This window comes from Manihot esculenta, chromosome 18, assembly GCF_001659605.2.
Source record: "Manihot esculenta cultivar AM560-2 chromosome 18, M.esculenta_v8, whole genome shotgun sequence".
Classification (NCBI taxonomy): domain Eukaryota; kingdom Viridiplantae; phylum Streptophyta; class Magnoliopsida; order Malpighiales; family Euphorbiaceae; genus Manihot; species Manihot esculenta.
Genome location: NC_035178.2, coordinates 251931 through 276408, shown reverse-complemented (window position 1 = coordinate 276408; position 24478 = coordinate 251931). Strand labels below are relative to the sequence as shown.

At 36.7% G+C, this 24478-nt stretch overlaps 2 protein-coding genes across 5 annotated transcripts in view; both read right to left on the bottom strand.

The window, feature by feature from the left end:
- The window catches only part of LOC110606404 (tetratricopeptide repeat protein SKI3), a 32276-nt gene extending 30979 nt beyond the window's left edge, over positions 1-1297 (bottom strand). For 2 of the 4 annotated variants that reach the window (XM_021745195.2, XM_021745199.2), the window contains exons 1-3: positions 924-1097; positions 414-833; positions 206-256 (exon numbers count right to left, since the gene is read on the bottom strand). In XM_021745195.2, coding sequence (XP_021600887.2) covers positions 206-256; positions 414-833; positions 924-1043 — 591 coding nt within the window. In that variant the 5' untranslated portion in view covers positions 1044-1097. The other 2 variants (XM_021745197.2, XM_021745198.2) reach the window with 2 other exon arrangements.
- Positions 1298-11207: 9910 nt separating this feature from the next.
- Positions 11208-15512, bottom strand: LOC110606653 (uncharacterized protein At1g76660). The gene is made up of 3 exons (XM_021745565.2): positions 15104-15512; positions 12259-13426; positions 11208-11743 (listed from the first exon to the last, which is right to left on the bottom strand). Exons 1-3 carry the CDS (start codon positions 15140-15142, stop codon positions 11529-11531), a joined length of 1422 nt encoding a protein of 473 aa, XP_021601257.1. The 5' UTR covers positions 15143-15512; the 3' UTR covers positions 11208-11528.
- Positions 15513-24478: the final 8966 nt, after the last annotated feature.

The following is a 24478-nucleotide window of genomic DNA, read 5'->3' as shown; positions in this document are numbered from 1 at the left end:
AGCACGGACATGATTTAAAGATAAAATTTAAGACAATGTTGTAATGATTGGTTTGTACCCAACGTGTGTTATTCTGTTGCCCGGAAAGAAAACAGCAAATGAAATCAAAAGTTCAAATTTGGGGGGCAGTAGTTTTGCTCAATGACTCAAACCAAGGATAAAATCATTCGATAAGAGGAAGGTCAGAAAAGAAAAAAGGAAATACCTTAGTAGCAGCAGTAAACATGCCAAGTCGCTGGTAGGCTAGACCCAGAGCCTATATAAAAGGGAAAGAAAGAAAGAAAGAAAGAAAGAAAGGAGGAGGAAAATTAAGCAAAACATAAGAGATTCTTTGAGCGCGGGGGCAGGGTGAGTAGGGGAAGGGAGAACTAAATAATCAGAGAATATACTTAATAATCAGAGAATATACTTACTTCCCATAAATCAGCACAGGTCGGATAACCTCGAATTGCGTGTTGAAGGCTCTGAACGGCCTCCGACCATCTGCGGTGGTGGAGATGGAGGTAACCCAATCTACGGAAAGCCCAAAAGGCCCTGGGTGACTTTTCTGAGGCTTCCCCACACACTGCCTGCTCCAAGGTCTCCTTTCCAGAATGGTCCAACATATCACAGAGGGATTCCCCAGACTCAGAATCATCAGGGTTAAGGGTGATAGCCCTCTCGTAACACTTAAGAGCCCTCTGAGAATCAGCGGTAAAGCGAGAATAGTAATGGCCCAAATATGCGAAAGCAGCTGCATTGTGAGGATTCAATTTGGCCGAAATAACAAAATGTTCGGCGGCTTTTTCCTTGAATTCCTTGAACTGACCTCCTTTCTCCCACAGTAGGAGTCCCTGCAGTATATGGACGAATCTGGAATCACCAGTGGAACTTTAAAGGCAAATTGGAGCCGCTAGTATATAGGAATTGAGAAAGAGAATTACGAGATTAAAACGTAGAGAGGGGTCTTCAGGATGGTCTTCCACAGACTCCTCCAAGTGCGTCAACTGAGCTCTGAATTCTTCGTCTTCTTCTTTCTCCTGCTGAAACAGAGCCGCGATCATATTAATTTCAATAAACAGAAGGCAGCATTGGAATTAAATATACACAGGATAGGAATAGACCGTTTTTGACATGTTAAGATTTAGGATTCGGGAAGTGCTAAAACCCTAACATAAAGAAGGCAGTCTTTTTCAGTTTTCCGTCGCAGTTCCCGCAGATGAATGGCGCTTTCGAACAATACCACTTATATTTTGCCACGTCAGGTTCGGCTCCACCACGCAGTTCAGTGCAACTCACGTCTCTGCGATTGAAATTTGCAGTTACTCCCGTCACACTAGTAGTAATAAAGGGCCACGGTTTTTGCTCTTCCCATTCTTTAAATTTAAGAAATCAGATTTACAATTAAATTCCGATATATTTTTAATTTGGTTTTAAATAATTTCGGTAAGTTTTGATTCTTATTTGATTTTAACTTTAATTTTAATTTTAATTTTAATTTTATTTTAAATATTAATTATTACACATAAATTTACAATTGTTTTATATTTATCTTAACAAAGTAAACAATTAACGTCAATACAATAATAAAAATAACAATATTAACATTTAAATAATAATAATATTAATATTAAAAATATATCATATAAAATATATATATGTAATTAATATTTAAAATTATATTATATGAGTAATAAGCTATTCACTCATATAACTAAAAATTATAAAAAAAGAACAATATATATATATATATATATATATATATATATATACATATGTAATTAATTTTATTAGTAATAATGATTTTTGATGTGGCAAAGACTAAATTGATGATGTGGTGGGAATGGAACTATATTGTGATTGGTTAATCCTACAAGATAGAGAAAGTACGACGGTGGATGCTCTCATAGCAGCCATTCTTACGCTCAAGTTGGTAATCTAGAGAATAAAACAAATATAAAACTTGAGAGTATTTGTGTAGAATAGTATACCTTTGCCTCTATAATCATTCTTCGTTTTATACTGTAAGAAAATAGAAGATGGATATACATATAGCATTTCTAATTATTAAATGATAATATGGTCGACTCATTGGTAAATGATCTTCACCGGCTAATTAGTCAAAATTCCATGATCGTAAGTATAAAGGAGATCCATTGAACTCTAACTGTTTAGCGGTAACTTCCTTATGGAGACTCGCCCTGAAGTTCAGAAGGTGGGTCTATTTGACCTAAGGCCAAGTTGTCTTAAAACCGACTTGAAGTTTTTGGGTCTTTTTTTCTACGGGGGATCGCGTATAGGTTTAACAAATCCTTATCACATAGGCCTGACTTATAGTGACAGCTCACTCCCTACTTTGGGCAAGTCTCATGTAGCATCAGAGGTTCCCCGCTGGTTTTCGATTCTTTAGACTCCCTACTTTGGGCAAGTCTCATGTAGCATCAGAGGTTCCCCGCTGGTTTTCGAGTCTTTAGATTTGAAGGTGATAAATGTAATACCCGGCTAGACTCCGGTATCGGAATTCCTACCGTCCGGTGGAATCTCGGATGTCGGAAACCTCTAGAAGGGTAAAATAATATTTTTATAGAATGTTTTAATGTGTTTTATGATTTTGAGTAAGAAAGAAGCTGAGTTTTGAATGAAAAAGACCATAGAGGCATTTCCAGGTTCGGCCGCCGAACCTCAAGTTCGGCCGCCGAACATGGGATAGTTTAGGGGGGCAAGTTAGGCTTCCGAAAGTGGCTCAGGTTCGGCCACCGAACCTCATGTTCGGCCGCCGAACTTGCATGAGTTTTGGAGGCACTTTAGGCTTCCGCAGGTGGTCAGGCCTGCCCCTATATAAGGGCTTCATGGCCGAAACGGGCAAGTTTTCTCCCCATTTTCGGCCAACGGTGAGTCCATGCTCTCTCATAGTTGTTTTTGATGATTTTTCCTCCAATCTTTCAAGTTTTAACAAGTGTTTTCTTGGCTTTTGAAGATTTGTGAACTTTGAGCAAGTTTTGGAGCTTGGAGACCCAAGGAGCTAGATCTCCCCCATCTCCGAGTTGGATCGCCTCTCCTCTCGATCTTCAAGAGGTAAGGGTAGATCCTTAGCTCATTTCATGTTTTAAACAAGTTTTATGAAGTTTATGGGGTAGAAATGCATGTGTAAGTTAGTTGAATGTTGTTAGGGTAAATGTTGAGTTTTTGAGCAATATGTATGTTTGATGTGTTTAGTTGGGGTTTAGGATAGTTTGAGACCCCTAAATGCTTATGGAAGTATGTATGCATGTTTTGGAAGTGTTGGTTTTGAGTTGAATGGTTTAGGAGGCAAATGTGCATTGAAGAGGCTGAGTTATGCCATTTGGAAGAACTCAGGTTCGGCAGTCGAAGGGACTTTCGGCCGCCGAACCTGCCTGTGGAGGCAAGCCTTTGGCTGCCGAACCTTGCCCCCGAAAGTGGACTTTCGGCTCTGGAAGGGAGTTTCGACCGCCGAAGGTGCCGCCAAACATGCATGAGTTTCGGATCTGGAAGGAACCTTCGGCCGCCGAAAGTGTCGCCGAAGGTGCATGACTTTCGGCTCTGGAGGGACTTTCGGCCGCCGAACCTACCGCCGAAAGTGCCCTGTTCAGCCTTCCTTTGCATGATTTTTATGATTGTTTTAAGGTGTTTTAGGGGGTTTTTGGGAGTATTTTAGAGTCATGTTCTTGTATGTTTGGTCCCTCATTTAAGTCCACCTGTGTAGGTTCGGACCCCGAGGAACCGAGGACCCTAGCAGTGAAATAGCTGCTTCAGAGTCTTGTCAGAGCTAGCCTAAGGTGAGTAGAATGATTCTTTATGTTTCAAAATAAATATTGAAAGTTTTAGCATGATTCACGCATCATGAATGCCATGAGATATATTAGGGTGCTTGCATTAGAATTCACGAATATGTGCATTGCATATTATGTTGTTGATATGGATGAATGTTGAATGATCCATTAGCCCTCATATGTTATGACATGATATAATGATGATATGATATGGAAGTCCAGGCATGCCTGCACTACACCCTTGGCACAATGTAAGAGAAAGTCCGGGTGTGGCCTGCACTACGCCACCTGCACGATTGGATATGTATGATATGTTATGAGTAAGAGAAAGACCAGGTGTGGCCTGCACTATGCCCCTGGCATGATTGGAATGTGTAGAGGGCTAAATGGTGACAAGTTCATCCTTGATGTGATTTGTTTGTGATGTGATGCATTCCATGAAAGCATGAATTTTATATGTAATGTTTTATTATTCTGCTCACTGGGCTCTTGTAGCTCACCCCACTCCCTTAATCCCCCAGGATTGCAGGTACGGGATAGATCAGGAGGTCAGCAAGAATGAGGAGTCATGTGTTATGTAATAGCTAGATGTGGGCATGAACATGATGTAATGTAAAGCATAGTATAGTAACGTAATGTAATGATGTCTATTGAGGTTTATAGTTGTGCTTGACCCTAATATGTTGGTTAATCCCTTTGTACATGGTATATAAAATGTTTTATCATTGTTTATGCTTAACCAAGCTTAATGTATGTTATGATACCCCATTGGAGCATTTGATGAGGGCTCCAGTGTGTGGTTTATGTTTATGGTTATGTGCATGCACGGGTTAAGCTTGGTAAAGGAAAGAAAAAGTTTACAGTTTTATGTATATGTTTGATCATGTATGGGATTTAACAGGTATACAGGTTGTATGTGAGGCTTGCTACGGGTCTCGGCAGCCTTAAGCCGATCTGGATCCTAGCACCGGTAGCGGTCCGATTTTTGGGTCGTTACAGATTGGTATCAGAGCCCTAGGTTCATATGGTCGGACCTATAGTGTGTCGGGCTCATAGATGTTCTAGAAGGTCAAGCATAATAGGAAAATCATGTCCACTAGGATAGGATGTAGAGTCCTGTCTTGAATGATGATGTGAAATGCCATGATTATATGCATGTGCATTAATGATATGTGATGTATGTGATGCAGGTTCATGTGTTTCCACATGAACCATTTGATGCTAATGTTCTATGTGATGTATGCTGTTTTTCAGTAAGCAAGATGAGAGGAACTCGTCGATCTGCACGATTGACTGGAGTACCACCTCAGGACGAGGGCACGGATGCCCGTCCTCCTGCATTGCCAAGGGCAATGTCCTGCAGGTCTAGCAGGGAGAGAACGTCAAGGGACCCTAGAAGGTCTTTTGATGTGAGCAGAAGGGGGACAGTTCAAGGTGGAATGTCAAAAGATGTGGGGGATGATATGGATGTGGATCAGAGGAGGGATGGCAAACATCAAGAACATAATGATAAAATGGACTAAAATATATTCTATCAAATACTCCCACACCTACCCTTTTGCTTGTCTTCAAGCAAATAAACACAGTCAAACAAGCTTTCTTTGCTTTTGATCCTTATTTCCACTTAAACTCTTACTCAAGACACCTATTTTGAATCATTGCAGTGAAGAATATATGCATGAAGATTACTCACCTTCTTTCCTTGTTTCCCTTTACTTACCATGGCTAGGATTTATTTTACTCAAGAGAGAGATTATACATGCACATGTTCTTGTTCAGTTAAGACTTTTTCTAGCTTTCAGAGTTATTTGCCCTTAACTTGAAGTACTTTATTCAGCTTTTTGCACCTTAATCTTGCTTGAAAAAGTCACCAACCTTTTGACGTGAAGGTACATATTGGTGATACCCACCCCCAGTTACTCAGTTGGTCACCTGTCCAAGTGGCTACTAGCTCTGTTCATAGTCTTTCAACCATTGGAACAGTTTTCAATTGTGCTTATGAAGTCTAAGCCTTTGCTGAATTTCTTTAATCAATGCATTGGAAAAATCAACACCAATTGCTAAATCAAGTCATGTTAAGTTCATTCACACAAATTTCAATTCATTCTCTCTAATGAGTGTCATCAATACATTTTTCACCATGGCAAGCTCAAAGATTCAATTCAAAAGGCAATTCTCAAACATGAATATAACTCACTGCAATTGATTCAATATAAGTTTAAAGAGTCATCTGACTCGCGGTTGTCGAAGCCGGTCAAAAATAACATTTCCGGTTATCAACAATTTTACAACTGCAGATAGTAGTAAAGGATCGAATCCACAGAGAATTGAAAACTTATCTATTTTTCTCAACAAGACCAAGAGATTAAACTGAATGAGAAACTGAAAGCAAGTAACTGAAAGCGGAACAAAAGTGAAGTGCAATAAAAGTAAAAAGGGAGGTTTGAGATTGATTTGATTAGCAAACTACTGAAAGCAATTAAATGAGCAAGTAATTAAATAAAAGAGAAATTCAATATGAGAAAAGTCTAGTTGAAGAGATGGATCCACTTTGGTTGTTTGAATTGATCATTGAAACTTATGTTCTCTTGATTGATTCAATAGATTAGTTATGGAGGTGGAAGACGCTTATCACCACCATGTCTCTCCTTATGATTAAATCAATTAGGGAACGTCCTCTAATCAATTACTAATTAACAAATTGCCACGGAACGTCCTTGGGCCTTAGGCATCAAAACAATTGTCAATTGTATGAAAAAATAGAGAGATCCAATCCTAGCTACCCAAACGCATGGAGATGTTGCTTGATCATACAATTCCTTAGTTATTACACCAAGTGTTCTTATGTTAGAATAATTCCAGCAATTAGGGACTAAAAATTATCCCAACTAACAATCTATTACTTTGCAATCAAGAATCAAGTGGCCAATTTGATCAAAACAACAAAGCAATCATAGATTCAAGCACTAAATTGTATGAATATTGAACAAATCAAAGACAAATAGTTTATGTTCAGATCTCACAATCCATAAAACAAACTTAGTTTCAACCAATCTTCAACTAGAATAAAAGGTTTCAGCTACTCATGGCTGAAACAAAACAGAAAATAAAAGGAGAACACAAAGGAAGATGAACCGAATTGAAGAGACTTGGTGCGCCTTGCTTGGCCGGATGGGCAATTTGCCTTGGATGGCCTCTTTGAGATCTTTTGTAATACCCGGCTAGATTCCGACATCGGAATCCCTACCTTCTGGCGGAATATCCATTGGAATCTGGAATTTTGATGATGCCAGAGGCTTCTAGAGGGGTAAAACGTGTTTCTAAAATGTTTCCACATGATTTCATGATTTTAAATGAAAAAGAATTGAGTTTTGAAAAGAAAAGACCAAGGAGGCATTTGCCAGGTTCGGCCGCCGAACATGGAAAGGTTTCGGGAGCGCTTTTGGCCTCCGAAAGCTTTGTTTGAACGAACCAAGGTTTGGCCGCCGAACCTCAAGTTCGGCCGCCGAACATGCATGAGTTTAGGGGGTACGTTAGGCTGCCAAAGGTCTTTGACCAGGCCACCTATAAAGAGCCCTCAGATCTGAAATGGGCGAGTTTTCTCCCCATTCTCGAGCTCAGGTGAGTTTATGCCCTCCTTAGATCGTTTTCATGATTTCTCTACCCATCCCTCAAGTTTTTCATGAGTTCTACCCTTGTTTTGAAGTTTTGAAGCTTAAAAAGAAGTTTTGGGAGCTTGGAGGCTTTTGGAGCTTGGATCCTCCACACCTCCGAGTTAGGGATCGCACCACCCCTCGATCTTCAAGAGGTAAGTGTAGATCCTTGCTTTCCTTGTGTTTTAATGAAGTTTTAAGTAAGTTTAATGATGTTTTGATGGTTGAGTATGGGTAGATATGCATGTTTAGGTTAATGTGAGTTTTATGCCCAATGTATGCTTATGCCTGTTTATGTATGTTTATGTGATGTTATGTTGAAGGTTTAAGCTAGTTTATGTATGTGGGAGAGTGTATGCATGATTGGGAGAGAGCAAGTGAGGTTTTGAGTAGTTTTGATGGTTTTGGCTTATGTGGGTCATAAGCTATTTATGTGTGCTTTATGATGTTCTTTGTTGGAGTTTAAGTTTGTTTAAGCTCCTTTGTGCATGTTTTGGAAAGGTTGGGTGCTTGTTTGGGGTTTTTGGAAGGCTTGGGAGGCTTGTATGCATAAGAGACTGAGTTCTGGATGAACTCAGGTTCGGCCGCCGAAGGTGGTTTCGGTCGCCGAACCTGCCTATGGATGCATAGATTGGCCGTCTAACCTTGCCCCCGAAAGTTGTGTTTCGGATCTGGAGCAGACTTTCGGCCGCCGAAGGTAATGTTCGGCTACCGAAAGTGCCTGACTTTCGGATCTGGAGTGAGGCTTCGGCCGCCGAACCTGCCGCCGAACCTGCATGACTTTCGTCTCTGGAAGGGACATTCGGCAGCCGAAGGTGCCACCGAAAGTGCCCTGTCGAGCCCTTTCATGGTTATTTTCTATGCATGTTTAAGTGATGTTTAAGAGAGTTTTTGGGTAGTTGTTTATGAGTTGTTTAGAGTATGTTTGGCACCTCATTCGAGTCCACCTGTGTAGGATCGGACCCGAGGGACCGAGGAGGCCATCAGTGTTAGCAGTTGTAGAGTCAGTCCAGCGTCTGCCAGAGGTGAGTAGAACTAACTTAATCTTTTATTTTACGAAATCAAATGCCTAAAGCATGTTCATGCATCATGTTTATATGTAATAGGTTGATTGCACTAGTTACACGAATATGACACATTGCATTATTTACTGTTGATGTGGATGGACCAAGGCGACCCCAATAGCCCTAGTTATGTTATGTTAATGAAGTCCTGAGGAGCCCGAAGGGCCGGGCATAATGAAGTCCTGAGGAGCCCGAAGGGCCGGGCACCATGTTATGTTACAGACAGAGGGAGTTTTGGTGGTCATGTCCAATCCGTGATGTGAATTGTTTGTGCTGTGACGCATTTCATAAAAGCATGTAATTAATGAACTGTTTTTCTGCTTTTACTCACTAGGCTTTTTAGCTTACCCCTCTCCCCTAACCCCAGTGTTGCAGGTTTGAGGAAGATTGGGAAGTCTCAAGAGTTAAGGTTGTTGCTTTGTAATAGATTAGTACTGTTAGAGTGGACATGATGTAATGTAAATTGATATAATGAATTGTAAGATAATGTAATGTGATGTAAAGTAGAGTTATGTTTATGTATTAGTACTGTGCTTGGCCCTAAGACTTGGTTAGTCCCTGTTTAGTACATGATGTATGTTATGGTTTATTGTTGAGTTGTGTTTGAACTAAACTTGTGGCATGTGTTGTTTACCACGCTAGAGTTTGATGAGGACCCTAGTGGAGGTCTTATGTTTGTGGTTTGATGCATGCACATGTTAGGTTCTAGTTCTGTGGATGTGACTTCGGCTTGATATATGTTATGTTGACCCAGCTAGAGTTTTGATGAGGGCTCTAGTAGGGGGTTTCTTTATGTTTTCAGTTATGTCGCATATAGGTCAGGCTCGAGATATACATCAAATGTTTAAGTTTTTATGTTAAAGTTTTGATCATGTATGGGATTTGACCAGGTGATAGGATGTATGTTTGGCTTGCTACGGGTCCCGGCGGCCTTAAGCCGATCTGGATCCTAGCGCCGGTAGCGGTTCGGGCCGTTACAGATGGGTATTGATTTTCGGGTCGTTACATCTTTAAATATGTTTTAAGGTGCTGTCTTAGGGTTTCAAAAGGCTGCCCACAATTTTAGAGGCTGCCCAAAATGCCCTTGGTCCAAGATGTGCCATCCATGCACATGTGTGAAGGGAAAAACGTGGGGCATGTGTGGCTTGTGCAAGAATGGGTCTTTTGGTCTTTGTTTGTTGCCCAAATGTCTTCAAGTTGTTGCCCAAGGTGCCCAAGACTTGCCTTCACACTCTCCTTGCCGCCCATGCACTAATAAGGAAGGTGGAGCCTCCTTTGCAATTTGAATTTTGAATGTGCAAGGTATGAGGTGGCAAGCATGTGATCTTTGGATTTAGCTTCCTTAATAAGCTGGATTTTGAAATTCAAAATTTGAATATGAATCTTGAAGATTTGAATTTCAAAATACTTTTCTTATTTGGCTCTTCATATATGGCAATTTGAGACTTGGCTTCTTGAATAAGGAAAAGGCTATTTGGAGATTTGAAATTTGAATTTCAAATTGCTTTGGTTGAATGTTCTTTCCTTCTTTGCCACTTTCCTTATTTAGAACTTTCCTTATTTAGCTTCACTTGATTTCAACTTGGCAGGCTTGCTCTCTTTTGCTCCATTTAAGGCAGTTTTAAGGGTATTTTCTCCAAAATGTCCTTTTTCACTATTTTCGAGTCCATCTGTGCTCGATCTCGAAAAAAGGGTCTGCAAGATATGGAAAAATGATCAAGAGCCTAATAAGAATTCCTCAGTAGAAACTCTCTAACATTCAAGTCAGATTTAGAGCTTTTTAAGTGATGCCTTCCGTTAGAAGGAACATAAAAAAAAAATAGAAAAGAGAAATAAAAAGCTATGGAAAGGAAAGAGAGAGGGAGCGAGAGAGGATGGTGCTTTGTCATGGTGATCATGGCCCTCTTCTTAGGAGCGAGACCAGTGGTATATACACCAATTGACCATTTTGACACCACTCGTGTTATGTCCCATCGAATTACATGAAATATCCTCTTGTCGGCGTGTCAGACAACTTATTAATAACGAATGGTTAACTAACAAATGTAAAGTTGACAAGCTCGTACCTCATCTACCACTAATATACCGACAATATTCTACTCTGATCTCATCATATAGTGCTTGCTTGGCTTACTCGATTTGTATTGAGGTGAATCTCCCCTAATCACCTATAATTAGTCAAGCTAACATTCAAGACTGAGCCTTGAAAAAGTCTATCCATCCGTTTCGGACTTTATTGAAGTCATAGGTGTTGTTCTGATATTTATATCTTAGACTTTTTGCTGTCCGGTCGGACCAGTCATACACGTATCACAAACTTAATTAACCCTATTATTTATATGCTATCACACATGTACTTCGCAACTTTATGAAAAATAGAAATTGTCGACTTAGTTTCGATTTCCATCTTGTTAATCCATAGTATAATTGCACACGCTATCAACTACTGTCATATACACGTAAAGCTGCAGTGCAAAACGGTAAAACCTTGCTGATAATTCAGGAATAGCAAATAATTCCCACTTGAAATTCTACAATTAATTATTACTGCAAAGGGATATAAGCTTCCTTCATTCCATATCAAGAGTGAGGGTTTTGGATGCCTGCTTTAAAGAGTTGACGAGGCAATGTCAAGCAATTCAGATTACCAAATAAAAAGCTCACAAATAATCACACGGACATCTCTTCATCTGAATGATGACATTCAGCACAAGATGCTGTAGCTAAATGATTTGGCCAAAGACGTTATATATTATATCTCCAAAAATTTCATTTTGCACATAATATTTATAAGTAGATGCATCACATACATATATATTTATATGTAACTTATAAGAAAGTGGGAAGTTAGGAACACGGGGAATACACTCATCAATCAGGGATATCAGGCCACAAACCTGAAAGAGCAGGAAAGGACGAAAGACACGTTAGATCACATGTTAGATCATCCACCTATCATCGATAAATCCAAACAGAAGAATATGATGGAAAACAGCGACTTAATACATTGGACACAACTGAGAACTTGCTTTTTCTCTAATTTAATCATGCCATGCAAAATCTCCTTTGCCTTCTCTTAAGCTTCTTCCCCTCCTGTAATCAATTTCTGCATCAGAGCAGGATGGTCCAAGATCATATTTCCTACTGATTTTAGAGGATGTCATCTTTAAAAATATTCCATCATCATCTTTCAAAGCATGGATACCAGGTGTGCTTGATGCAGAGACATCTCCAACCTGCTTTCTTGATTTAGGATCTGAATTCAAAACATGAAGGGAAATTATTAGGAGAGAAACTATTCAAGCATGGATAAACAAATTCAGCAATGCACAGAAATAATGCCCCAATATGATGGAGGAAGCAAGGTGAGAATAGAGGATTAAAGAAAGTAAACACATCCCAATTCCCAACAGGAAAAACAATACACAATATGACACCTTTTCTCATGGAACGCAAAAGTTACAGCCATCACACAGATTTCCACACTTTTTCAGACGATGTAACACTCTAATGCCAGAGCTCCCCTTTTCTACGTCCCTTAATGTTTTTTCTAATGTCACACAGCATAAATTGGTATGGAGAATTGGAAATACAAAAATCACAAAGGCTGTTCTGCATGAGAAACCTTCAGAGTGAAGGATATTACAAAAACTTGGGTTGGACTACAAGTCACAGGGCTGTTGGGATTCAAGTTCTCTTTTCTCCTTTCCCCAGATTTGTGAGAATGAAACAAACTATACCTTAATATAGCTACAGGTAACAAAGGCTTACCTTCAAGCCTGTCACATGAGAATGGCACTTCACTACATATAGTATCTGATTTCAATTTAAGGCTCGGCAAGTTCATCTGTGTTGTTTGTGCCTTTTGGCTTTCACCCTTAGATGCAGCTTCAACACTTTCTTCTTGATTAGGTTGATTTGAAGTAAAAGGAGTCATGGTAAATGAGTCGTCCATAACATCAGAAATTTCTACATATTGTTGAGTTGTGATAATTTCATCAGCACTGAACCCAAAGGATGCTCTGTAAGCCTCTAATTCTTCCACATCTTGCTTGGGACTTCTATTGTGCCTATTTTGGTGGCCATTTCCCCCAGCAGGATAAACATCTGAATCCTTGGAAACACTTAACCTCCCACCAGTATGAGGAAATGGTGGATTATGGTCCAGATAATATCGTGCAAATGTGGCAGGACAGAAGAAATTTGTATCTTGAGATACCAAGGAGGCATTAGATGTGTCATGCCCAAAGAGACTGCCAGAACCACTCCTTGAATATCTTCCATTTTGGGGAGAGACTGAAGGATCCCATTGAGGAGGGAACTCTCGTTCATGAAAGGATGATGATAAGCAGTCACCTGAGGTCCTAGAAATTGGTGAAATGAGACTGCTGGCAGGGCTGCCAGGATAAAGTGAATATGTAGCTTGAAGATCAGCAGCAGCAATGTAATTGGTCTTCTCAGTGTTTTTGAGATTTGTAGAAGATGAGAGGAATTGAGCAAAAGGCACATCTGGGGAAGAGGGTGTAGTTAAGTGAGCTAACTCAGGTGGGGGAGTAAGAGGAGCAGTAGATGGCTCAGTTGTGAAGGTTGAGAAGACAGGAGGAGAAACTAGTTGTGTTTCATGGGCATATGGCCCAGTGACAAACATTGTCGATGAAGGACCACCAGGCGAGCTGGCTGATAAAGACAAGAAGCAACTAGGTGACTGAGCCGTAGAAGGGAGAGCTGAATTAGTAAACGACGCTGGTGAAGAAGGTGGAGCTAAAAGTGATGGAGGTAGTGCCGGAGGTTGGTTGGTCAGGCCACCAGCTTGTTGTCCATTTGGCTGCACTGCTGTTGCATTACCATCTGGAATACGAGATGCAGGCACAATACGTTTTCCACCCTTCTGCGAGCCAAAACAAGAAAATGCACCCCAGCATCCTCCCCATCTCTTATCCTGCCATTAGAGTAAAGCATTATAACCCTCATTGTTAACCAAAAACAGAGAGAGAGAGAGAGAGAGAATAGAATTACATAGATCAACACCAATAAAATCATCTCCATTTTCAAACTTGGCATAGGCTTTTCGCATAGTGTGAAAACCTTCACATAACTCACAACTAATAGCTAAACTCAGGATATAGAATTCGCAGGCTTGCAGCTACTTATATGACAGATACAGAAGAAATTTGGTCAACAGAAAGTATAAAAATTGTGGAAGTGCAAACAAGGAAACGGAGGCCTAGCGTGCTTAGAGAAAATGTTGCAAATACAACTACATGCACAAATGCATGTACAGACACAAAAACATATGAATACAAAAAGAAGCAAGAAGCAACATAATTCGGAGGAAAATGCTGCAAGGTTCAACAAATGCATCAATTAAAAAAAGTTACTTGCTTGCATATTAAGAGCATAGGTGTGTATCAATGATGAAGTAGAAATTCCCTCATTTCATTTGATACATATTTGGTTGCACTTGAAGGTTAAAAATTATTAAATGAATTCATTAAGAACATAATGGAAGGGGGGGGGGGGGACTCACAATAATACCAAATTTATTACATAACAGCAGGTATTATGCCAAATTTATTTTAAACTAATTTTTAACACCCTCTGAACATATTTGAGAAGAGCTTTTCTTATAGCAGCTCTAACATTAATGGCAAACTCTAAGTTAGCAAGAAGTCTACGTTTATCTCATTTGTAGAAAGCAAGTATTAACCCAGTTACCCATCCCAAATCCAAATTTGTCTGCACAAAATTTTTGTTAGCTACTTGACAAGAAGGACTAGGCAACTGAAGCTAAATCAGTCGCCTCAAGGTTCATTGACATAATCATCTTGAGTTGTGAATATTCCATAAATAAATAAATAATAAAACGGCCAACCACAACTTATATAAGTTCCACTCAGAGTTTAAACCAACATCACCTTAGTATTTTTGAACCAGACAACGGCTTCAGCCTAACATTGATGGAAAATTTCCTGAGGAGATAAAAGTTTAAACGAGGTCTCTAGCTTATGTAAGTAAAACTGGCATGTCCTTTGATAAGATATCTATTCCTGGACTATTCCATTACTTATCAAAATACCACTCTTTCACCTCTTTCCCTATAAAACAAGAATACGGTTTATCACAGAGAGAAAAATTTCAGCCACGCAACTGACTGCCAGCTATGCATAGTTAAATTGCTAGCGTATGATGCTGATTCGAAAATAAAATGCCGATTATGAAAATTAGAGAAGAGCTTCAAAATATACAGAAAGGAAGACCCAATCCGCAATTGAATTGCTACGGGCTGGATTAAGAGGTACCAAGTGATCCCGAGGGACATTCTCCTCAGATCTGTGTAAGTCACACATAAAATTTTCCCGAAAGAAACTAAGTGAAAAAAAAGGTGCAAAAGCGTGACTCGTCCATCCAAAAGAAATGGGAAATTAGAGAAAATCGAGATTAGCAGCAAAGTAAATGTGAGCGTAATAAACAGATCTGAGAAGGAAGATTGAGTATGGATAAGCTTAAACCAGAAAAGGAGAAGAGAAAGAAATGGAATATGATAAGATGTACCAGATCTAGATCTGATCCAAAACAGCAAATATTTGGAGATAATATAGATGAGCGTGAGACATACCCGTTCCTGCTGAGGGAACCTGTTCTGTTCGGAGCCCATTACAAACTTTGACAAAAAGGTTGCTGGTAATAGGAGTTTGAGTAGCAACAGTAGCTCTTTACTTGCAGAATGAAGGAGATAAGCTGCTATAGTAGCAGTGAGGAAAGGGTTTGCCGGAATTGGTGAAGCCGCAAAAACCCACTCCTCACATTTCTCTTCTTTCTTAATTCTATTTCCCCTCTCATTATCAGATGAGATTAAGATTAGATGAGAATTAGATTAGGTTGATTGGTTTATAGATTATACCCGGACGCGAATAAACGCTCTTCTCTCTCTGTCCCCGCAAACCCAGAAGCTGACAGCGTGTAGATTTTGCTCCCAACAAAATTAAAGAGAGAGACAGATACAAAAACGCAACAAAGAAAAAGAACCTTGAAAAAAGAGAAAGAAAGATAAGCAATTAGAAATTTATTAACGGAGACTATTTAGTGTTGAGATATTATTATTATTAATAAATTGATTTTTATATTTTTAAAAATTTATTAAAATATTTTTTTATTAATAAAATAATTCATACATCCCCTCCTTTATTAAAAATAAATAAAAAATAAAAAATTTTAAAATTTTATTTTATTTTTAATAAATCTCTTTATTTAATTTTTAGATATTATTATTATTAATAAATTTTTTATATTTTTAAAAATTTATTAACATTTTTTTATTTTTTAGATGAAAGTATTATTTTGTTAAAAAAATAAAATATTTTAATATATTTTTTAAAATTAAAAAATTAATTTATTATTAATAATAATTTTTAAAAACTAAATAGCAAATTGGATCAATTATAAATGAATATTAAAAGAAAAACCGAAAAAGATTGAAGTGATAGGTATACTAAGAGACCGACATGGACAGTCACTCGACTCAAGTCACAGTATAAATTGTTCTTTTCTTTCTCATTTTTATATTTAGGGCGACTAAAGTTTGAAGAGAAAGCAATATTTAAGAGTAATTATTTATAATAAAGATGAGATTAAAAAGATTTAAAAAAAAAAAAAAAGAGAAAAAGAAGGGAGGGAGCATTAAAGTTGGAGCTGGGAAGAAGTGGGGTATCTGGGCGTGCTCTCAAAACATTCTCATTTCACAATCATACCCCCTTTCGTTTTTCACTTTTCCTATGGGGTTTCTGTGATCGTATGGCGAGCCCAGCTCATTCAAGCCCGTATGAAGGACTTTGTTAACAATCCAGCCCTAATTGCATTCATATCATTATACAATATTCAGCGGGATTCTGATGAGGATTAGATTTGCAACCTTACTGCTCTTTTTTTCTGGTTTTTTTTGGGAGATTTATAATTTAGTCTCTGAATATTACTATTATTAACAAGTCAGTCCCTATATTTTTATAAATCTATTAAAATATCCTTATCTTTTCTCTCCGTCAACAAAATAGTTATTCCATCTATTTTTGCCATTAAAAATATAGTAAAAAACTAAATTACTCTCCATTATTTTCCTCCTCCTCCTCCTCCTCTTCTTCCTCCTCCTCCTCCTTCCTTTTCTTCTTCATCAATTCTTCCTCCTTCTTTTGCTTCTTCTTCTTCTTCTTCTTCTTCTCCTTCTTCTCCTCCTCCTCCTTCTTCTTCTTCTTTTGCTTCTTTTTCATCTTTTTCTTCTTTCTCTTCTTCTTCTTCTTCTTCTTCTCCTCCTTCTTCTTCTTCTTCTTCTCCTCCTTCTTCTTCTTCTTTTTCTTCTTTTTCTTCTCCTTCTCCTTTTTCTTCTTCTTTTTCTTCTTTTTCTTCTTTTTTTTTTCCTCTTTTTCTTCTTTCTATTCTTCTTCTTCTTCTTCTTCTTCTTCTTCTTCTTCTTCTTCTTCTTCTTCTTCTTCTTCTTCTTCTTCTTCTTCTTGTTTTTTTTCTTCTTTTTCTTCTTTCTCTTCTTCTTCTTCTCCTTCTGCTTCTTCTCCCTTTTCTTCTTCTTCTTCTTCTTTTTCGGAGGAGGAGGAGGAGGAGAAAAGAAAAGATAGGGACTATTTCGTTGAAAAAAAATGATAAGGACATTTTAATAGATGTGAGAAAAAATAAGGACTATTTTGTTGATAAACAGAAACGATAAGGACGTTTTAATAGATTTCTAAAAATATAGGGAGGGACGATTTCGTTGACGGAAAGGAACGATGAGAAAGGAACGATGAGAAATGACTATTTCGTTGATGGAAAGAAACGATAAGGACGTTTTAATACATATGAGAAAAGATAGGGACTATTTTATTAACAAAAAAAATGATATAGACGTTTTAATAGATATGGAAAAAGATAAAAACGTTTTAATAAATTTTTGAAAATATAAGGACTAACTTGTTAATAATAACAATATACAAGGACTAAATAAAGAATTTTATTTGAGGGTAAAATTAGATTTTAAAAATTTTCTCTCTCCTTCTTTATCTAATTTTAATGGAAAAGAGGACGGAAAGACTATTTCGTTGATGGAAAGAAAACATAAGGATGTTTTAATAGATTTTTAAAAATATAGGGACTGACTTATTAATAATGACAATACCTAGAGACTAAATTGTAAATCTCCCCTTTTTGTTTTTTAGACAACTTTACTAATCTTTATGAGAAGCTCACTTAAACTGAATATCAATGATATGTTTATTTTATCCCTCCATGATAATGATTTTCCCTTCAAATTTAAGCAATTCCTATTATGTATAAACAGGAATATTTAAATTCTGTTAAAAAATTTTAATTAATATTATTTTATTAAAATAAAATTTAAAAAAAATTAAAAATTAAAATTTCTTTTTTCAAAATCATTTATCTCAAAATTTTATATTATAAATTAAAGTTAAATTCAATCTAAATAAAATTTAAAATTAATTGCTTCACATTATTTTTATCGATATTTTTTTTATAAAAATGTAATACAAGCAAATTTAACATTCTTTCATATGATTCCACAATTGTTTTATTAATTTAAAGGACATTATAGGAATGAAAATTTTCAATTTTCAATTTAAAAATCATTACTTGTGTTTTGGGTTGAGAAATTTTTATTTAATAATTAGTAATTAAATTAATTTCATTAAATAAAACTCATTTAAATATTTAGAATATAAAATGGCCAATTGAAAATTATTATATTGCTCGCTTCCGTTGGCCCCTGGTCTTCCTATGTATATTTTTCATCATCTTATCACAATAATCTCAGCATCTCCTTGTGGAAAAATTATTATTTAGGCTTGGTACTTACTAGAGAAGGCATTAATTAGACACTAAGGTTAAAATCTATCTTTATTTTTCAACTTTTACTATTAATTATAAACATTTTTATATAAAAATTTTAGTACTACTATATATTTATTTCTCATTTATTGCCTTTTAATTTCTCAATTCATAATTAGATCGGCAAATATTAATAAATTAATTAAATAATTACTATAGTTAATTTTAGAGAAATTAAATTATATATTTTTATTATATCGATTCCACTTCTAGAATTTCGTACTTGTTCTGATTCTCAATTCAAGAAAATTCTATTTCTGATTGTCATTGTATAACACCATTCTTCTTTTTTTAGCATTTATTTTTTGCTTTCTGTAAAATCAGTAATTCGAACTCTTTTTTCACTTTAACACCAATATCACTTTATAGCTAGATATGCCAACCATAAGAAAACAACTTTGTTTACAAGTATCAAGCTTGTATTGTTTACAAAAAGAAATTATAATAGGAAAATAACAAACTTACTCAGAAACTAATAATACCAATGTTCAGCCTTACACATTGATAATCGGTGTTAAGCTTACTCCTAACCCACTTGTATTGGGTAACCACTAGACTCTTCTTATTCCATGCCAAGTCCTCTCTCCATTAACAAAGGTATTCACCAATTGAAATGGAGATCACTTTTGTAGTTTTTGTGAAAATCCATCGTTGTTAACACCTTAAATCATTAAGAGGGTTTTCATCGATTCTATTTCACCTTTCTAAGTCCCCAATTGAATGGATACCTCAAGAACCTATAATAATGTTTCATGTATTGAGTTTGACTACTTCATTTTCTCTTGTTTTGTCTTATTACACCTTTAATCTTAGCTTCGATGTGATTGTACCAATGACACATTGGTCAACAACCCTAGTACCTACAACTATCTCTATTACTTTTACCTTGATACTCATATCTATATGACTCGATCTTCTTGCAAGCTCGTTTCAACTCTTTTTTTTATTGCATCCCTTTTTGTATCAGCATTATAGCTATCGTATCACTCATCAAATTATCTATAATTACAACGTTCGTGAAAGCCTTTACTACTTCACCTTCGTTAATATTAGCAGCTCGATATAGTCTTACATGCGAATAATATTACTTTGGGAAAAGAAGAATGCATAAGCCATCCATATTGGATAACTTTTTGATTCTTATTATATGTTCTCCTCCTATCTGATTTTCCTATATTTCTCCACAAGGTCCTTTCATCCTCTTGAAGCACTTCTGCATAGGCAATTTGTAGTCTAATGCAGCTTTCTCTATGGAGAGCATTTCATAATGCTTAACGGTTTTACCTTCATAATGTTCTATTTACCAAATTTTTCTTTGTCACCTTCGCTCTAGTTTGTTTTGATTAACACACATCTTGCTTTATATCATGTTTGACACTTTTGGTGGCTCCCCCACTTATCGCTTTGACAATTCTATTTGGGTTGCTCATAATGAGATACTGAGAATTGAACTTTTCTTCAACTCGGTGTTAGCCTAACTGACTAACTCTTGGCTATCGCCCCCACTGTACAACCCTTCTTCACATTTATTTAACACTCATTCCTTGTCTCAGATTTCAACCATCTCTAAAAATCATCTAACCCAATAAGCTCCAACACATCTTTATGTTATCAATGAGAGGTGAAAATGTCACTTGCATACTTTCTTTATGAACTCAATATTGGAGTTTACCAACTCCCTCGAGAATTAAATGTCACATTCTTAGAGTAAAATTGCATCTGCATGTCCTTTTTCACTATCTTGTGGATGTGAGTTATACATCCCATTCCATAGAATCTCCCTTTCAGCTTCCCATATCGGTAAGCCTTGTTGATCCAATACATGGACACAACTTTCAATCTGTCTACACAATAACAATTTTCAATAGCACCAAGAAATAAATTTGTAATGGAGAGAAAATCATTTACCTCCAACACATCACTTGCATCGCGCTAAGATTTATTTTTCTAGGCTTTCAATATTGCCTACCTCATAGGAGTCCACCTTAGTATTGGCTAGCAACTTTCACCATTGGTTTCAGCCTGGCCTGCTTCATTGGCCCTCTCGTAGCAACTAGCCTGCAACTCTCGTCAATGCTATTTGATCCTCTAGTTCATTTTCAGAGTAATCCCCACAGGCTTACTGCACAATTCTAACAGAATATACAAGAGACCACTGGCTCAATTTTATTCAAGGAGGCCATCGCCTTAATTTTATCTCAAGAGGCCACTGCTTCACTTTTTATTCAAGAAAGCCACTATTTCAATTTTACCTCAGGAGGCCACTGCCTCACTTTTATTCACTTTTGTCTCAAGATCACCCCACCGGATGTTATTCCCAAAAGAAGGATTTTGGGTTGGCTCCACTACCGTAGGCTCCCTCTCACTTCTGGACAATTTGGCTATCACAGGCAATAATTGCTCCATTTTCTCTTCTAGCACCATCATGCGCTAGTAAACAGTATCAATCTCTGATGGGTGTCGAAACCACCAAAAATAAATTTCTACTTAAAAAAAAAAACTTGTGATAATGATACGCAGGATTGATCCCACAGAGACTGGTAAGTAAATTAATGCTATTGAATGAACAAAAATAGAAATAAAATAAAATAAATTCAAAGAAAGGAGCAATTAAATTGAAGAGAAAGAATCAAGATGAGAAATATTCAATTAAAGTAATAATTTTAGTTTCAGTCTTTGTTGGTTGATCATAGATATAAAATAATTTCAATTTAATTATTGATAAACCAGTTATAGATATCGAAGACGCTTTAGGTATCCAATTCTTTCTTAGATTTTAAACTAGTTAAGAGACGTTCGTTAACTAGCTCTAACTCTTGGACAACCGTAGGAGACGCTCCTAGGATTTAATCCAATTATTGTGTTAAGAATTAAAAAGACTTGATTCTAACTAACAAATACGAGACGCTCGGTTCATTTAAGTTAGATTATACTATTCCTTAGGAAGGCCTTACGCAACCTAATTCACTACTTATTTCAATTTAACTAAATCATTACGGATTTAATTAACTTGAATAGCAATATATCATTCTATCAATTGAGCAATGGCGCTTTAATGCAACAACCAACAAAATAATAGTAATCAATAAACATAGGAATAATATAAATACCAAGAATAATTAAGGAAACAATAGAATCACACAAATTTCACAAACAATTGAACTGAAACTTTAATTATCCTTTAACTGAAAAGAAGAAACTTAGCCACACATATACATGGCTAAGAATGGGAGATGAAAGATGAGATGAGATGTCAGATACATCATAATGTCTTCTTTTTTATAGTGGTAAGAATCATAATTTAACCTAAATACAAGTAGCTAAAATCAAAGTTGAGTACATCTTGGCAGATGAGAGTTATATGTTTATTCTTCAGATTTGAAGTTGGACTATGTTCGTCAAGTATGTTATGCCCATAACGTAGTCCATAACACAGCTCGTCTAGAAATGTTCCTTATCCTTCTATGAATTTGGTTGTGACCATATTTGATCTCAAAATGTAAGTCCAAATTAGATTTTTCTCTTTTTATTTTTCAATCCTACCAAGATAGCAAAATTTAAACGAATCAACCTGTTTTAAACAAAATAAAAGTCAATATCTAAGTATTTTAGAATATTAAAACCACATAATTGTGCATATTATCAATTTCCCCACACTTAGATCAGACTTGTCCTCAAGTATATACTCATTAATCAGAAAAGACTCACAAAAGCTACCCATAATCAATGGCTCACAAAATTAACTTAACTTACTTTAAGCAACCAACATATCACTATAAAATCTCATCAATGTATACAAATCATAAAAGAAATACCAATACAATCTTCAAAGCTGAAATACAGCAAACTCATTCTTAATATGTGACTATGCAATTAAGTTCAATCAAATTCTTGAGTTAGTGCATAAAAAAACATATACCCAACTAACCAAGAAAATTTTTTAAAGTTATAATTTTCACCAAGGAACCAGAAATCCAATTTTTGTTTATTTTATCATTTTTATTTTTATGGTCTTGATTCAAGATTTTTTTCAGCTCCTATGAGGATATACTCTCCTAGCACTGGTTTTCTCCTAGCACTGGTTTTCTCCATTCACAAGGAACATTCCTTACTTAAAAGGAATGGGCCCTGATCTGTGAGGAAGGCGTGCCTCCTCTTTTATCCCCTTTCCTTTTGTCTACTAGTGACGTATAACGGACCCTCTGCTATAGTGCCACCCGTCCTATCACGAGGGCCTGTATGTACGGATATTTCAGAGTCTCCTTCCATGTCAGGCGGCCATTTGATTTCCTCCGGCGCGCATGCGGGTAGGGCTGCGAAATGACTGGGCCTGCGAGTTCTCATCATGTCACATTACCGGGCTGGATTTCTCTCTACTAGTCCCAGGCTCATACATGACCCGGCCTATTCGGCATGCCTGGATCAGGGCTAAAATTATGGGCCGGCTGCTAAGAGAAGGCTTCCAAGGCTTTGGGTCAGCATTATCTCCTTGGGCCCAGCCTTTCTCCAGGGTAGTGAAGCCCGGCGGTTATTAGGCCCAAACCACCCAAACCAATAGGTGATGGTAAACCATATTATTAGTAGTATGTTTCAAACTATTGACGGTCCCTACAGGGTAGAATTCTCCCAATCACCAGCTTTCTCCATTCACAAGGCACATCCCTTGTTTAAGGGGAACAAATGCCGTACCATTTGAACCAATCAATGTTGGTAAACCACTCAATATTATTAACAAATCTTTTATTTTTTATTTTTTTACTGAAAGCTTAGTTTCTTGGGATAGTGTTAAGACTCACTGTAGTAGATTAAAGTAGAGTTCCAAAATGCACTATTGATTTTTTTATCAAGTAATATCAATTCACTTAAATATAAGTTTGCACATTTCAACTCATAAAGAAAAATGCTAGAATCTCCTAGTGATTTGTATAAAAAGATAAGAGAATGTCATTTGTGCTAGTTATTTAAAATAATTTAATTTAACTCTGAAAGTCATTTTTTTAAAAGAGAATAAACAAATCAAACAAAACAAAAAAATAATTAAAACTAAAAACAAATGAACAACATATATATGAACAGACTCTCCCCCACACTTGGATCACAATATCCTCAATGTGATAAAAAATACAAGACAACTAAAGCAGGTATATGTTTAGCTTTTCTCCTATACCTGGATCATAACAAAAAGCAAGAAGAGAGTTTAGAATATGACCCAGAAGGATTTCATGGCCTCCTACTACCGCTGCCGATGTTGAGAATGAATTGTAACCCGCATATCATTGACGTTATTCGCTAGGCGTACTAGATGAGTAGCAAGACACTCTAAGATATTTTCGAAGCGAATCTCCATCTGATCAATTCTGGTGTTGAGGGCTTGAAAAGCTTGCTGGGCATCAAATGGAAGATTAGTCACAAATGGAGCAGGTGTAAGGAAACCCAGAGATTACTGCAACCCAAAATTACACAGTGGAAAAAAACTATGTTTTCTCTTTTTAGGATCCGAGTGCTTCATTTAATTCAAAAGGAAGGATAAGAGACTAACATTTTAGACTTGACGAAAAGAAACTGTTCCGGACTGATGGTGCTGCTTCTGAAATGAACACCTTCAATGGTATCCACACGAATGTTCTCGTCTGGAGTGCTAGTTCTCTGAACGAATGAATTAGCTATGTGATCCCAATCTGCAACCCTGAAAAATGATTACGTAAAAAAAAAAAATTTGCTCCCGCAATTCAAAGAAGGTCTTTTATGTCCACTCATTTTTCTCAATTTTTTTTCATTTTCCCATACTTTTTTTCGTAAAGGAGTTATGTTCATAACCACTTATGATTATCAATCAATAATCATACTAGTCATTATTATCATCATAATAATAAGTAACCAGGGATGTTAATCATTATTATGTAATATACAAACAAATAATAATGATAATAAAATCTCTTTTATTAATAAACAAAATGACATACAAAAAGGTCCAAGATAATGTTCTAGAGGAAATGCACTAACAGCAGGGGCAATAGGAGCCATGCGTACAACACATCCCCTTTTGAACACTCAGTCGAGTCGCGGGACGATGGGACTTAGAGGATAAAGAGAAAATGCAACACCA

Coding starts and splice junctions, on each gene's coding strand:
- LOC110606653 (XM_021745565.2), bottom strand. CDS start 15,142: ATGGGCTCCGAACAGAACAGGTTCCCTCAGCAGGAACGG. Junction 13,427..15,103: donor GGTTCCCTCAGCAGGAACGG/GTATGTCTCACG, acceptor CTCTAATGGCAG/GATAAGAGATGGGGAGGATG. Junction 11,744..12,258: donor CTCATGTGACAGGCTTGAAG/GTAAGCCTTTGT, acceptor TTTTGAATTCAG/ATCCTAAATCAAGAAAGCAG.